General features: G+C 47.1%; 1 protein-coding gene across 4 annotated transcripts in view; it reads left to right on the top strand.

Annotated features, from left to right (window-relative positions):
• The first annotated feature begins 616 nt into the window (after window positions 1-616).
• Window positions 617-15,789, top strand: part of IKBKB (inhibitor of nuclear factor kappa B kinase subunit beta) — a 59,515-nt gene continuing 44,342 nt past the window's right edge. For all 4 annotated transcript variants that reach the window (XM_032413330.1, XM_032413328.1, XM_032413329.1 and 1 more), the window contains exons 1-4: window positions 617-759; window positions 1,423-1,545; window positions 13,531-13,625; window positions 14,552-14,669. In XM_032413330.1, the coding sequence (XP_032269221.1) occupies window positions 1,441-1,545; window positions 13,531-13,625; window positions 14,552-14,669 (318 nt within the window). In that variant the 5' untranslated portion in view covers window positions 617-759; window positions 1,423-1,440. The remainder of the gene's footprint in view (window positions 760-1,422; window positions 1,546-13,530; window positions 13,626-14,551; window positions 14,670-15,789) is intronic.

Raw genomic sequence — 15,789 nt, 5'->3', positions numbered from 1 at the left:
CTCACAATTTCCCTACATCACTGCGGCTGAAACTGCAGTTTCTCGTTAACACTACGAGATTCCCCCCCCTTTTCTTTACTTTTTTTAAGGGGGTAGCGGGGGCTGACACGTCTAGGGAGTACAGCTGTGATTTATCATTCTTGATCCCGAGCCAAAAATCCTCCAGATAAAGGGGACGCAGCCTGAGGAGAGGAGGCCCGGGCAATTCTTGTAAACAGTCCCTAAATAAATCCTGGCGGGGGCGCGGGAAATTCCACCTAGTTAAAAGTCTAGGAAGCGGTGTCAAGTTCACCCCAGGAGGGTTCTGGTGAGGAAATCCCCATCTCCCCTTGTCCAGAAACTGCATCAGGTTAAAGTCACTGTCTAAAGAGAGTTTGGCGCATTCGGGTTCATTTTAGGGGCCCTCTTTTATTTCAGGGAGCACAGCCTGTGCAGGGCTGACCGGAGCCGCCTAGAAGCCACACGCAGCCCTCCCAGAGTCACCTGGGGGAGGACGACAGGGTCCCCCCGCGCGGCCGCGGGTACCGGGCGTGGTCTGGGCTGGCGCCCCCCGCGGCTCCTTTAAGGGCCAGCGGCGGCCCACGTGCTCCGTGACGTCAGAGCAGGAAGTGTTTGAGGAAGTCGCGCTGGGCTGGCAGGTTTAAGATTCCCGCATTTTAATGTCTTCGGGGAGGTGCCAGAGCCCCCGGTTTTGCCGCCCCAGCCCCCGCCTCCCCCGCCCTGGGGAGCGTCTCCCTTGCCCCGCGTCCCTGCCGACAGGTGAGTCCCTCGGGCGGCCGCGCGGGGGGGCCCCTGGTGCCACCTGCAGACCCCGCCTCTCCTCTGCACCGGCGAGCTCGCACCTCCCTCCTCACTTGAGGCTCCCGAAGGAACTTCTGTCGAGTTTAAAAGTCGGGGTTTCTGGGCGTACAAACCTGTCTCTTGCGCGGGTTGGAGTCGGGAGGCCCGGAACAGCTCTGGCCCGGGTGGTTCCAGGTGGCCTCTTGGAGGTGGTGGCTTTGGGAGAGAGAGCCATGATTCATTTGGACTGTGTGAAGACACACGTGACCGTGGGGAAACGCAGCGTTAGACTCTGTCCCTGCCACCTTGAGCAGAATGCGCGCGGGGCAGGGCGCCCCTTGCTGGAGTCTAGGCTGGGATGCCCTTTCGAGTTCAGGGGTTGTGGAGTAACATCTCCTTTGAGTGTCTTTCCTTTCTGCCTCCTTCCACAACAGCTGAGGTGGGGGTGGGGGAAGGTGAGAAAAAAGTTTGCTACCAAAACCCAAAAACAAACCAGACAACCTGGTTTATTTACAAAATGAAAACCAGCTGAGGTTTTTCCTCTCTCGCATCGAAGGTAAATGTTATTTCTTACCTTCTCCGTCTATCTCCTTGAGTTTCATTTTTTTTAATCCTTTGTCCCCCACTCCAAATTGCTTACAGAGTTAGCACGGTATCAGTATGAGCTGGTCACCTTCTCTGCCGACCCAGACATGTGGGGCCTGGGAGATGAAAGAACGACTTGGGACAGGGGGATTTGGAAACGTCATCCGATGGCACAATCAGGTAGGGCCTCTGTGGAGTTGGGAAGAGCTAAGGGCGAGCAAGGGTCGGAGGTGGGGAAGACAGGTTCCCCTGGAATCACCTCTGCCCCACACTCTGCTGGGTGGGGGATGGGGCTCACCTTTGGCCAGGGGCTTCTTGGGAGAGAGTGAGAAGGTGGAACTGGGAAGGGGCTTCAGAGCTGCGGAGCTGACTCTAAGTGGTCTCCCAACTTTACTGACTATGCTCCCCAAATAAATAGTACAAATATTTTAAGTTTTTAGCCTCGGTTTTATGTATCTTAAATTAGTATGTGTGCTACCATCACACTATCATGTACTAATATATTACATGTTACAAAACATACAAAAATAGAAAAATTTAAAGGATGACCATAGTAAAATATATTTAAGTGTTTAAAAAGTTGCTTTAAAAATATTTTAAATATGTACTAATTGTGATACCTTCCCAGTATTGTTTGCAATACTGCACAGCGCAGGATATACAGATCCATATGAAAGTGAGAATTATCATTAAGGGTAGTGGATGAAAATCCGTGTTTCAAAGAATTTTTATAATTTGGAATTATTTGGGCTGATTTCTTTTTAGATCTGATTAGATCCTCATTGTTTTTACTCCTGTGTCTGAAATGAGTTTCTCACAAGAGGAGTGTTAGTTCTTCCATATTCCTGTTTGCTTGTGCCGGTGTTACATGTACTGAAGTTCTCTGCAGGAATTTCTTTAGGCACTTGTCCATTTTATGAGAGCCATTTTATTGAAATTGGATAATACAATCCATAATCTACCTAAGCCGGGGCCCCTGTCCACCAGTGCCTGTGGAATCACAAGTGATATGTGCTCTTCTGAAAAATAATGTGAGGAGGGTGTCATAAAGCTAATATCAGAAAAGCTTAATTTCTTTTTAATTCTTTTGGATTCCAGTCTTGGGTAACCCTGGTGCACATACACCCAATTTGGAGACCACTGCTCTAGGGAACCCTCAGTCACCAAATAACTAAAGTTAGCTTTCTGACTCCAAAATCAGACCTGTGAAGTCCTCGAAGGAAGGCACCTGCTTTTTGATCAGGGGCTGCTGAGTGCTTTTATGGGCTGAAGGGATGGCAGATTGTGCCCCACTTCCTAGGAGCCCGCTGCAGAAGCCCACGGGAGAGTCATCAAGCCTACTGGCCAGCCACATGAGAGCGTCATTCCAGACAGCCACCCTCCTTTATCAGTTGGAAGACATTCTAGGCCCTGCCCTGAGTCCTGTCAGCTCTGAGTAGATGGAATGACCCCTGGAGGAATGCGGGAGCCAGAGCTGGAGGGCGGTAATTCCCACGTTCAACCCGGAAGCCAGAATTCCAGCAAACGCTATGGCCAAGTGGGCCATAGAAACACAACTGGCTCAAATGTGTTCTGCTCTGAATATAACCATGGGCCTCGCATTACAACGTAAGAGCCAGATCATTCTATGGCCGCACTTAAACCTGGTCTGGGCTGCTTCTAGATAGGCCACAGCTTTTAGATTCTTGACTACAGCATCTGTCTCGTAGCAGCTGAACTAGAGTTGTTTGGTTTCCCTCAAAAGGAGTTCTGTCCAGCTGTGCCATGTGTCTGTCCTCTCTAGCTCAAAATGGCCTCCGTCTGCTCTGTGAGTTTGGAAAGCTATTGTCAGATGGAATTTGTTCCTGGCTTTATAGATACAGGCCTGAAAAAATGTGTGTGTGTGTGTATAGGCTGGTCTTCTAGAATTACTACTTTCAAGTTCCTTCCCCTGTTCAAAACCCTTAATTTGTTTTTCATTTTTATTTTATCTTTTAATTGAAGTATAGTTGGCATACATTGTTATATTAGTTTTAGGTGTACAATGATTTGATGATTCTGTACATTATACAGTGCTCACCGTGATATAATCACCATCTGTCCCCATACAGTGTTCTTATAGTATTATTGACTGTATTTCCAATGCTGTACTTTTCATCCCCCCATGACTTATTTATGTACTGAAAGTTTGTATCTCTTAATTCCTTCACCTGTTTCACCTATCCCCCAACTCTCTCCTTCTGGAAACCATCAGTTCTCTGTATTTATGAGTCTGTTTCTACTTTTTTTTTGTTTGTTCCTTCTTTTGTTTTGCTTAGATTCCACATGAAGTGAAATCATGTGACATTTTTTCCTCTAACTTATTTCACTTAGTATAATACCCTTTATGTGCATCCATGTTCGCCACAGATGGCACGATTTCATTCTTTCTTATGGCTGAGTAATATTCCATTGCATATATATATATCCCACATCTTCTTTATCCATTCATCTGTTGATGGACACTTAGGTTGCTTCTCTGTCTTGGTTGTTATAAATAATGCTGCAGTGAACATAGGGGTGCAGATATTAGTGTTGTCAAATTAGTGGTTTTGTTTTCTGTGATTAAGTACCCAGCAGTGGAATTACTGGATCATATGATAGTTCTGTTTTTAAGTTTTTGAGGAACCTCCATCCTGTTTTCCACAGTGGCTGCAGCAGTTTGCATTCCTACTAACAGTGCACAAGTCTTCCTCTTTCTTCACATCCTCGCCAACACCTGTTATTTCTTGTCTTTTTGATTCTAGCCATTCTGACAGGTATAAGATGATATCTCATTGTGGTTTTGATTTGCATTTCCCTGATGATGAGTGATGTTGAGCATCTTTTCATGTGTCCATTTTCCATTTGTATGTCTTTGAAAAAATGTCTGTTCAGGTCTTCTGCCCATTTTTTAACTGGATTATTAGGGTTTTTTTGGTGTTGAGTTGTTAAGTTGTTATATTTTGCATACTAACCCCTTATTGGATATATCATTTGCAAATATCTTCTCCCTAGGTTGCCTTTTCGTTTTGTTGATCATTGTTCTTTTTTTTTTTTTTCTTTATTTTTTAAAAGCCAAACTCCTCATTCTGCTGTTTGAGGCCTCTTTACAGTCTAGCCTTACCCTATCTTTCTAGCATTACCTCCGCTTGTTGGCTCCCAACAAGTTGGTTGGCTGAGCCTTCTCTGGGACAAGCCTCTCTCTCCTGGACAGCTTTACGTAATTCTGCCCATTCCTCCATGATCAGCTCTAGACCACTTCCTCAATAAACCTGCCATGGACTCCTTCATTCTATGGAAATTAGTTTTTCCATTGAATTCCCTCAGCTCCACTCATTTGGCATGCTTCATATACTGCCCTTTTGTCTGTGTATAAGAATGTGTCTTGTCAAGGCTCTAAGTTCCTGGTCAGCTAGGGCCCTGTCTGGCTTTGGCTTTCTTTCAGTTCCCCCATAGCAATTGTCTTTATATTATGCACGTGTTAGGTGCATAAAGTCATTCACTTTCTCTAAAGATCTTTTTTTTTTTTAAGATTTTATTTATTTATTCATGAGAGACAGAGAGAGAGGCAGAGGGAGAAGCAGGCTCCCAAGGAGCAGAGAGCCTGATGCGGGACTCGATCCCAGGACCCTGGGATCATGACCTGAGCCGAAGGCAGACGCTTAACCATCTGAGCCACCCAGGCGCCCCTCTAAAGATCTTTTTGGAAAAGGGAAAGAGCCATTAATCTGTCATTACAAATGTAAGCTCCCAAGTATCATAAGTGTGACATGGAGAGGGGCCCACAGCAGTGATACCTTATACCAGGAGGTGGGATCAGTCAGGAGGTCGGGAGTGGGGGGTTGGGGGGAGAGGCTGCTTCAAGGAAGTGGCACTTAAGTAGAGACCTGAGTTATTGGTAGAAGTTAGCTGGGCTTAGCCGGGCTAAGAAAGTGGGAAGAGAGTTCCAGGAAGAGGGAGCAGCCTATTCAGAACCCCTGTGGTGGGGCAGGTCTTGGCAAGCAGGTGGGACAGAAAGGCCAGCAGGACCAGAAAGGAGGAAGCGGGGGAGCCAGGTGCAAGGGAGGCTGGAATGTAGAAAGTGACAGTGAGACCCTGCCAAGAGCTTTCGTTTTTATCTGAAGAGCAACAGGAAGCTGTTGGAAGGGGGTCCACTCTGACTGCAGGAAGAGTTTGGAAGGGGCCCAGGCAGTGATGTGCTGGGAAATCGGCTCCCCAAAGTAACATCCTGAGTAGTAGTGTTTACCAGTTTCCATGGGGTAACTACTCCCACCGTGGCTTGTTTCAAGCCATTGACAGTTTAATTAGCAGGTCTCACTGAATTCCCGAATATTTAACAATCCGCTCTCAGAAGAGCTGGTACCAGGACACCCTGTCACATAGGGAGACCAGTCATGAAGCTTTTGGAGATTGGACAGGTGAGAGATTGGACGGGGCTGAAGGTGGCTGGAGGTGGAGAGAAGTGGGCAGATCTAAGAGCTATTTAGGACTTAGTGGGGGAATAGAAGGTGAGGGCTGAGAGAGCAGGAGGAGTCAACTTCACAAATACTTAGTGAAACCTTGCTGATGAGCCTGGCTCAGTGCGGGAAGCTCTCCGTCACCCTCCTGGGTTGTTACTCGGGTGGGGAAAGCCTTAAGTCTCCTGTGGGTGCTTAGGAGGTTCTTCAGTTGATGTCCACGATCAGAACAGGAGTAGTGTATTCTTTGGTGGATGCACCAGTGTTCAGAGCCTCTTGAAGAAAGCTGGTGGGATAGGTGGTTTTGACAATTTAACTCCAGTCATGTAATGATTATACATATATCTATATACACATATAACGATTGTACTTTGCAACCATGTACGTTTCCTAATATTCCATATACTTTATCTTGTCTACAAAAGAGAGACTTTTTAGTTTATCACAAGAGCAATTGCATTAAAGAATCTAAGCCTTGGTATCCTCAGTCACATTTGTGATGCCCAGTAATCAGACCTATCATTTATCGAGAACCTACCATGTGCCATCAGTGGGCTAGGCATTTTACATGTTTTATCTCCAGCCTGCATAACCCTAAAAGGAAGAACTGTTACCTTTTTTTTTTTTTTTTTAAGTTTATTTAAGTAATCTCTACCCTCAAAGTGGGGCTCGAACTCACGATCCCGAGGTCAAGAGTCACACACTCCTCCAAGTAAGCCAGCCTATTATCTTTATTTATGTTTATCGCTGAGGCAATTGAAGCACAGAGAGGTTAGGTCATTTACCTAAAGAGGCTAAGCTAGTAAGTGAAGGAGCTGGAATCTGAACCTACATTGATTCAAATCCCAACTTCCTGCTTTCTCTACTGTGGCTTGTGGCTTTTCCATGGTGGGTGATCCAAGGTTATGGACACCTCTAGAACATTCTCAGGTCTCTTCAATCAGTCTAAACCATTTTGAAGCACTAAGGGAAAAACTCTCCTTTGGAGGACAACATGCATAAATCTTTCTAAAACAAATATTTCTTAGTGAGTAAGGGCAGTGTACCAAATGCCCCTACCTCTGTTTCCCTGAATTTTTGGAATCTGTTACCAAGCATGGGCCTTGGCAGTCCTTGCTGTGTCTGTACTCCATAAATCCTCAGCCCAAGGGTCAGCACAAACCATTTATCAGTACAGACTAGATAGGCTGATGTTTTCAATAAGACCTTTGTTAAATACAGAGGAAGAAGAAAAAGATGACTTGAGTGACCTCAGCCTGCAGCACCTTTTGGAAATAAGGGGGGAAAACCACAAGACTCCCAGTCACCCATACCTGGGTTCCAGTCCTGGCTCTGTTACTTGCCAGCTTCATGGCTTTGGGCCCAAACTTCCCCCATGGATTTTTGAGGATGCTAAGATATTGATCTCCTTGGCTCTCAGCATGTCTGGGCATGAAATAGAGCAGCTGCTTTCTGAAAGGATCTGGAAATGTCCCAGGGTGCCTTGCAAATATATTCTCTGTGCACTTTGCTGTGAAAGAGGCTGGGAATTGCTCTCTGGTTTCTCAAGGATGCCTTTTAGGATGACACGAGGTAATGTATGTACTGGCTATCATAAAGCTATAAAAGGTAAGGTGTTACTAATTATCTCTTCTACAAGGTAGTACTGACTTTGACTTGTTTCCTCACTGGACAAGAATAAGCTCACTTCAGCTTATGTGTGTGTTTTGGAAGTCTTAAAAGACTTCATTCAACTCACTAAGAATGTATTGAGCACCAACCCAAGCTCCATTAGGGGAAGAAAAGAAACGACCTTGTCCTCAGTGTGCTTATGCTCCAATTGAGGAGGTAAAATGAATACTTAGCAGTATATTAAATAGGTCCAAATATGGGCACCAAATTGTGTAGAACTATGAATGGCTGTGTCCTGTACCAGCAGTGCTCGATGCGTTATCCATATTCTCTTGTGAATGCTCAGGGGAGAGGGAAGGCTTCTTGAGGAAAGGGAACTTGAGCAGAATCTTGGAAGGAGACAGACTGTAGAGTCTGAAGAGAAGACAAATCAAATGGGTAGAGTAACATCTACACAAGGCCAGAGGAAGGAAATGATGCTACTGTAATTTGCTCAAGGCTCACTCTGTGTCAGACACTCCATCTCGTTTTGCCTGAGGGGTAGAGTCCTCTCCCTCTTATGGATAAAGACCCAGAAGCTAAACTAGTGGGCTCAGTGTCCCACATATACCAGGTGAAGGATGAAGGAGGTACACCCTGACTTCTTTCACCCCATAAGCCCCTGTGGGTGAGTTTGGAGGCCACTATGTCTGTTGGCTGTTTATACCAAAGGGAATGGGTTGAACTCAGAGCCTTCTCAGCATAGACTGGTCAGCGTGGTTGAGTCAGGGGTGAAAGCTGTAGCCAGACCCTGTACCTTTTGACTCTCAGACCTGAATTCTGTCCCTAGGATCTCTCTAGGCCTAGCTTTGCACTTCCTCTCTGAAGTGTTTATCTTGGAGGGCAGGGCCTGAGAAGGAATGAGCTGGTTATTACTAATTACCCCCTTTTACCACAGTGGCCTGTTGGATGGTTGCCACGGTAACAGGAGACAGGTTTCTGAGCCAAAGGTTTGAATGTACCTCTTGGCTTCCAGCGAGTTTCCCCTCCTCATGTAAAGAAGGCTAACTCTGGGAAGCTGGGTCAACTCCTGAGTAGACTGGCCTTCAGCTCACTTGTGCTGTCACACCTTTCAGTAGCTCTCAGCCATCTGAGGAGGTGCCCCCCGCCACTTTATACCACACCCCAGTTCCACACACCTTTTATGTTTTCATGTACAAAAGAATCACAGACTTGAGGGACCTTCATGATAAGCTGCATTAAGTATGGATTACACTGTTGGTACCTGTCTCCATTTTCTCAAAATACAAACCAGTTTTAAATTTTGTCCCACATGAGGTGTCCCTTAACAGAAGTTGGAGGCTGAGATGGTTTGGGCCAAGTCTGGGTTTCCACAGAACAGAGCTAAGATTCTAGGAAGTTCTAACCCAAATAAAGTCATCCGCTGCTCTTGGAGTTTCATTGCTAGTGAAGAACAAACTCCCCAGGGTTTCAAAACCAGTATTTTTAGTCTGTTTCTGAACTGTTTAACTGAATTTTGCTTTCTAGAGCAGGTATGTTTTTAGCAACAGAAAGTCATTCTGTTTGGGTTTCTGTTTCAAATGAAGTATTACTCATGGAAAACTGGAATGTTTTAGAATACTGCCTCAAGGGTCACTGTATAAGAAAAGTTTAAGTGTGTCTGTATCTGTATGAGACATTCCCAAGCCTAGGGAGTTAGGATTTCCCCTGCAACCGTAGGACTAAGCTGAGTTGTCCACAAACAGAAAGTGAGTTTTGATGTCTGTGCCCAGTTAGTCCACAATGTGTTTAGTATTCATATTGTGAAGTTCACTTTTTAGTTTGAATTAGGATACTGAGGCCAGTATCAAATCTTCAATCTTTAATATCAGTCTTCAATATCAAAATCTGTTTCTGGACTCTGGGTTGGGCCGGGTAACAGCTGTGTGTTAGATCCAGTGTTTGTGTTGAATAGAAGATTGCAATTATCTACGGTTATCCAATGTATAGATAGATTACCTAAAATATTTTCTAAATCACTTAATAAATCTACCTTTGGGGTTTGATTTATTTGTCATTTTTATGAAGGAAGCATACTGTCTGTGGTAGGCAGAATAATGGCCCCTCCCAAGATGTCTGCATCCTAACTCCTGAACCTGTGAATATCTTTAAAAAAAAAGTGGAAGAGGGAGGCGGGAGAGTCAGTGTCGAAGTGATACAATGTGACAAGAGTCAACTGGTCCTTGCTGGCTTTGGGGATGAAGGGAGGGACCCTGAGCCAACGAATACAGGCAGCTTCTAGAAGCTGGAAAGGTCAAGGAAATTTATTCTCCCCTAAAGCTTCCAGAAAAGAACATGGCCCTGCTAACATCTTGATTTTATTTTTTTTATTTTATTTATTTATTAAAAAAAAATTTTTTTTTTAAAGAAAGATTTTATTTATTTATTTATTTGACAGAGGGAGAGAGACAGCGAGAGAGGGAACACAAGCAGGGGGAGTGGGAGAGGGAGAAGCAGGCCTCCCGCGGATCAGGGAGCCCGATGTGGGGCTCGATCCCAGGACCCCGGGATCACGACGTGAGCTGAAGGCAGACGCCCAACGACTGAGCCACCCAGGCACCCCTAACATCTTGATTTTAGCCCAGTGAGATCTGTACCAGATTTCTGACTCGAGAACTGAAGGAAATAAATTTGTGTTTTAAGCCACTAAGTTTGTGGCAATTTATTAGTAGCAGCAGTAAAAAAAAACCAAAAAAACTAACTGTTCTGTGTATGGAAGTTAAAATAGGTGCAGATCTTTAAATATCTTGATTTAAGCTCTGAGTCATTCTGAGGTAACAGACCGTGGGTTGCAGTATCTGTTCTAAACTGTTACTTTTATCAGACTGTCCATTAAAACATTACCTGCTGAATGGACTCCCTTGGCACTGTTACCTCGTTTTACACTTGGCCCATCAGTTGTAGAACTGTGCATTCCAGTCTCAGTTTCCATGGAGATCCCACCTGACTGGAAACAAGCATCTCTAATGGCATGTCAGAGCTGCCATTGATGAAGTTACCATAGAACTGGGCTAAAATGTTTGAGTGTGAACACTCAGGGGAAGTGAAACCTGAAAGCAAATTTAAATCAGTTTGAGAACAGACAGGAATCGGGAAGTTCATGATGTAGAGGGTGTAACGTTTTGTGAGATCTAACAGTCTGTACATCAATTGAAGAAACAGTATTTTCACACGTTCCCTAACTCATGAAAAGTATTAGATGGATTTCTACTCGAGTTCACTTGTACAGCTGCACTAGTTGGTTCAATAGCAACAGGATTTATGATTTTTGAAAGAGATCAGCCCTTCTTCAGAGAGTGCCTCGGGATCTGGGCCAAAGATCGGGGTTCTAATAGCAATGTGTGAATGATCTGGCAGGACCTGATTATCCGTGCCTGCTACCACGGGCTGCACCCTCAGGAGTGTGTGTCCTTACAAAAATAGGCATGTGGCTACTGCATGGGTGGGCCTTGGAAACGTCATGCGAAGTGAAAGAAGCCATCACAGAAGACCACATAGCATGGGATTCCATTTGTGAAATGTTCAGAACAGGTGAATCTGTAAGGATAGGTGATTGCCCTTGCTCAAGGGGCTGGGGGAAGGGTGCCTGCTAATGAATATGGGGTTTCCTTGGGGGATGATGAACATGTTTTAAAATTGATGTGTGGTTTTGGTTGTATTATGCTGACCATACCCCACACCGTTACACGGCACACTTTAAAATGGATGAATTGGGTGGTATGTGAATTACATTTCAGTAGAGCTGTTAAAAAAAAAAAAGTAGGCATGTGAGGGAACTGCTTGACACACAGCTTGACCACAGCAATGTTGGGATCTGGTAGAAGCAACTTCTGAGAGTATCGTAGAGGTGTTGTCTCTGTTTTCTGGCACTGGTGCTGTAAGAGGCACAAGAGGCTTCTTTCTGAAGCTCATCTTTCTCGGAGGTCAGTTTTAGGGATTGGTCTAACAATCAGTGACTCTGTGGTTTTCTTAGACTACTTCCGCTCTTGTTTGGAGACTTCCATTTTTCCTTTTCTTACTGGGTGGGTCTGTGGTCCTGCAGGGATCACGGCCAGTTTGGTAGCTGTGTGCCCGCCATGCAGTTCCTGCTGCAAGACATCGCGTGCGCATGGGGAGGTCCTGCCGCACTTCTCCAGGTGTCTGTTTCAAGATTTTATTTATTTATTTGAGAGAGAGAGAGGGAGAAAGATGTGTGAGCGGGGGGATGGGCTGAGGGGGAAGGAGAGGGAGAAGGAGGGAAAGAATCTTGAGCAGACTCCCAGCTGAGCCAAGAGCCCTGAGATCATAACCTGAGATGCCAGCCAGAGTCTGACCTTCAACCGGGCTGAGTCACCCAGGTGCCCCTCGACGTGTCTTGTTCAAGTCCCATTCAGCACCATATGAATTGCTACACTTACAAGAATGGGGATTCTTTTCAGGGTGCGTTTCCTAAAATGACAAAACTAAGAAAATGGTCTGTCAGGGCCTCTAGAATATCCTTCTTCAGTTGGGCGAGTAGTAGAATCTTGGTACCATTCTGCCATCTTTTCTCGCTGGAGGATTTGCTGAAAGCCTCCTGCAGGCGTGGCTCTTCCCTAGTACGTAGGGCTGTTGGGGAGGTCTTTCGTTGCTGCATGGACACACAATATACAGGTTGGTGGTATAAGTCAGCTTGCTCACTGGTGGCGGGCTCAGCTTTCAGGCCCCTGCCACTAGAGGCATGGCCAGGGGCACCCACTGTCCCTCAGCCATCCTGGAGGCCCCGTGGGCCTGAGGAGGTGGCAGCAGTGGCTCCCTGTGGTGGGCAGAGCACCCGAGGCCAGAGTCACTGTCCCTGCTGCTTCCAGCACTGTAGCCGTAGGGCTCATTCCTTTTAGTCTGTCCCCTGGGGCTCCTTGGTGCTGCCTAGAGTACCAAGGAAAAGGGATGAGTTAATCCTCAGGACCCAGGCAGGCAGTTAATTATTCACAAACGTCTTATTGATTGCCTTCCCTTCCATTCACAAAATCTCTCGGCCGAGGGCATTGTGCTAGTTACTAGAGAAGAGGTTAAAGTGCTTGAAGATGGATAAGCCTGTAATCTAACCAAGAAAAGAAAATAAAGCTCTGACTCTACAGAAAATAAGTCTTTGGTAGGTGTGTGTGATGAAGTGGCCTGTTTGGAGAGCAGAGTAAGAGCCCCTTGAGGTGGGCTCCTGGAGCGCCTGTGCACCTACGCGAGCAAGAGCATAGACCAGAGAAGCCCGGGACTGGACAGGTGGTCTGATACAGCTGCGGCGGCAGATGCGCGGGCTGGGGGGGGGGGGTGGGGGGCTTCTCGGCAGAGCGGCTGGAAAGGCAGGGTGTTGCCAAGCTGCAGAGGATTTTAAATGCCAGGAGTACTTGTGTGACACGGGTCTGCTCTGCCCCCAGCAGTGTTATTGAACGCCTGCTGAAAGCTGGACACTGCTAGGTGCTAAGCTTCAGGAGAGCTCTGAAAGTTGGGTGTAGGCGTTCTTATTTTATAGATGAAGAAACTGAGTCAGACCAAGTGCTCTGCCCCAGGTCACAGAGCTAGGAAATGCTAAATTGAATCATCCTCTGTGTTCCAGCTGCTGTGCTAGGTTTGCCCTCTCTGTGGAGAGACGAAACTCTTGCATGAAATATGAAGGCAGTGTGTCATTAACTGTTAGGTTGAGTCACATGCAAGTGCCATGGGCGTGGGTCAAAATGGTCAATACCAGCAATGTCCTATGGTTCTATCTAGCAGTTGGGGCTCAGAGAAGTGAGAAAGCTCTTCGGCAGGAATGGTGAGCAGAGGTTTCATGGAGGAGGTGGGAATTGAACAAGACCTTGGTGTAGACTCTGAGTGGCTAGAAGTGAGAAAGGCAAGAGGTGGAGGTGTGGAGGCCAGCCTGACAGGCTGGCAAGTGACTTGGGGACATCTATCAGAGGACACATATGTGGGCCTCAGGATCCCAGAGGTCTCGCGGTCCATGCTCCGGGCCCTAAGGAGACAATTCATATTTGACCCATGGCTTTCTCGGTGGGTTTGGTTGTGAGTTCTGCTCCTCTTGTCCCTGTGCGTGCTCTCTCTGTAGGAAACAGGTGAGCAGATTGCCATCAAGCAGTGCCGGCAGGAGCTCAGCCCCCGGAATCGAGAGCGGTGGTGCCTGGAGATCCAGATCATGAGAAGGTGAGGGCCCCACACACCAAGCCAAGACAGGGCTGTCATTGCAGGGGGGACGAGGAGAACGCAGCAGTGCGGGGCTGTGGGGCATTGCAATGAAATCTGGAGGGAGCCCTCTGAGCTTCGGGATCTGGAACAACAGCCCCCCCTGCTGCATCTGGAAAAGAGAGTCATAAATCTCAGTCCCTCAGTCAGGATAACAGATGACTTCTAGAGGAGTGGCCCTTAGTGTCCAACTCTGGGCTTTTGGTCAGCTTTAGTTCTTATATTAAATAATTTAAGATAGCCATCACAGTGACTTGTCCTTTGTCACAGCAGAGATCCTTTTTTTTCCCTCCTATATTTCCGATTCCAAGATGGTATGTGCCTCTCCACTGCTGTAAACCGATCGAAGATACTTATTCCTCCAGTGTGGAGACAGGGACTGTGAGGCCCTGCATGGGTGCTGTCCTCCCAGGTAGTGAGGGGTTTAAGTAAGCATTTAGGTAAACTAGCAACCTGGTTGTTTTGCAAGACCTCAAACAGGTGCTCCCTCCGTGAACCTCTTAAAACACACACCCACATACACACACGTACACACACACCCCCCCCAATCCCTGCTTGAATGGCCTGAGATTGGAAGTCCCTCTACTTTTTCTGCTTTTACAAGCAGTTTCAAAGTACAGTGAGGACTTGATTTGGGCACTCTAAAGAAAATTAAGTTGCACATGAGGCACTCACAGTCCTTGAGCTCATGGTGCTGAAAGTAGAGCTGGGTGGATGCTAACTGACCCGGCACCGAGGTAAGTAGCCCGTGCCTGACCTCTGTGCTCCTGTTTATGCCGGAGGGCCCTCAGCTTGTCTGGGCCTTCGTTGTAAAATGTAAAATGGACGGGGGGGAGTGGGTTTGAGCTAGATCCTGGGTTTTTCCCTCATTGCTGTCTCCTTCCTAGGCTGAACCACCCCAATGTGGTGGCTGCCCGGGACGTCCCCGAGGGGATGCAGAACTTGGCTCCCAATGACTTGCCCCTGCTGGCCATGGAGTACTGCCAGGGAGGAGATCTCCGAAAGGTGAGGCTTCCAGGGTGGCGGGGCGCAGCCTGTCTGGGCAGGGAGCAGTGGGGACACCGTTCGCCCCTTTCCTCACCGGGAAGCTCGGGCAGCAGTGGTGACTTCAGTGGGCTTGCTTTTCCTTCTCAGATCCCCCTCTTCCATGCTCAGGGTGGGGCGACATGCGTGATGTGAATCAAGAGACTGAATCAGAAGCTCTTACCGGAAAGCCAGGGAGGGGCTTGCTGTATGTATGTCCTGCACGGTGATTACTAAAATGACAAGAAAAAGTCACCAGGTTTTGAGGACGGGGAAAGACTGGACCAGTTCCAAAACAAACTTTCCTTCCCTGGGCATGTTAGGGCCACCGGCTGTCCTTCAGCATCTGAGTCACCGCTGTCCTTATTAGGAGGGCTTTTGTCCCCCAGATGTGGCAGCACTGCAGACAGGGTCACAGAGTGGAGCAGGAAGGGAGCTGGCTTAGTAATCAGGGAACTGGGCTGATGTTCCAGAGCCACCACTGACTCACCATCTGGGCATTTGTCCCTCTAGTGCATTCACTTCTCCTTACTAGAGCATGTACTTCAGGGTGGGTGATGTCAGCCCTCCCTTGTCTTGGGGACGGTCGTGTCTGGCCCCTTCCCCAGTGTTATCCGAAACAGGATCATACAACCTGCTTTTATACTTGGCCTTGTTTGATTTTCAGCATCCCTGTGATGCTGGTACAACACGATTCCCACATGAAGGATGTAGATCATGGCCCAGGATGGTGAGGTGGATTCCAGGCCTCACACAGCTACAGTGGCAGAGCTTGGGTCACAGCCCATGGGAAGCCAACTGCAGGCCACCTCTCCGTCTAGGACACTGAAGAATGCCACATGGTATGAGGCAAAATAAAAGTTGTCTCTGGACAACTAAGTTGTTTTTGTATTGAAAAAGAGGTTGCTCTGTTAGTGCTCATCTCCCTGAACTCTTCCCTCTAGAAGAAGGGTCACGATATTTTGGGGGGGGGGCGGGGAGGCAGGATACCCCAGCATTTCTCTGTTTGGCAGTTTCCTGGACCCAGCATCATGTGCTGTTTCCATTACTTTTTTTGGCCCCTTCCGTCTTCTTTTTGTAAAGGAAACTTTCCACAAGGGTT

The sequence above is a fragment of the Phoca vitulina genome, unplaced genomic scaffold (assembly GCF_004348235.1).
Source record: "Phoca vitulina isolate PV1807 unplaced genomic scaffold, GSC_HSeal_1.0 scaffold15, whole genome shotgun sequence".
NCBI classification, from domain to species: Eukaryota; Metazoa; Chordata; class Mammalia; order Carnivora; family Phocidae; genus Phoca; species Phoca vitulina.
This window is presented reverse-complemented; position numbering and strand designations above follow the sequence as displayed.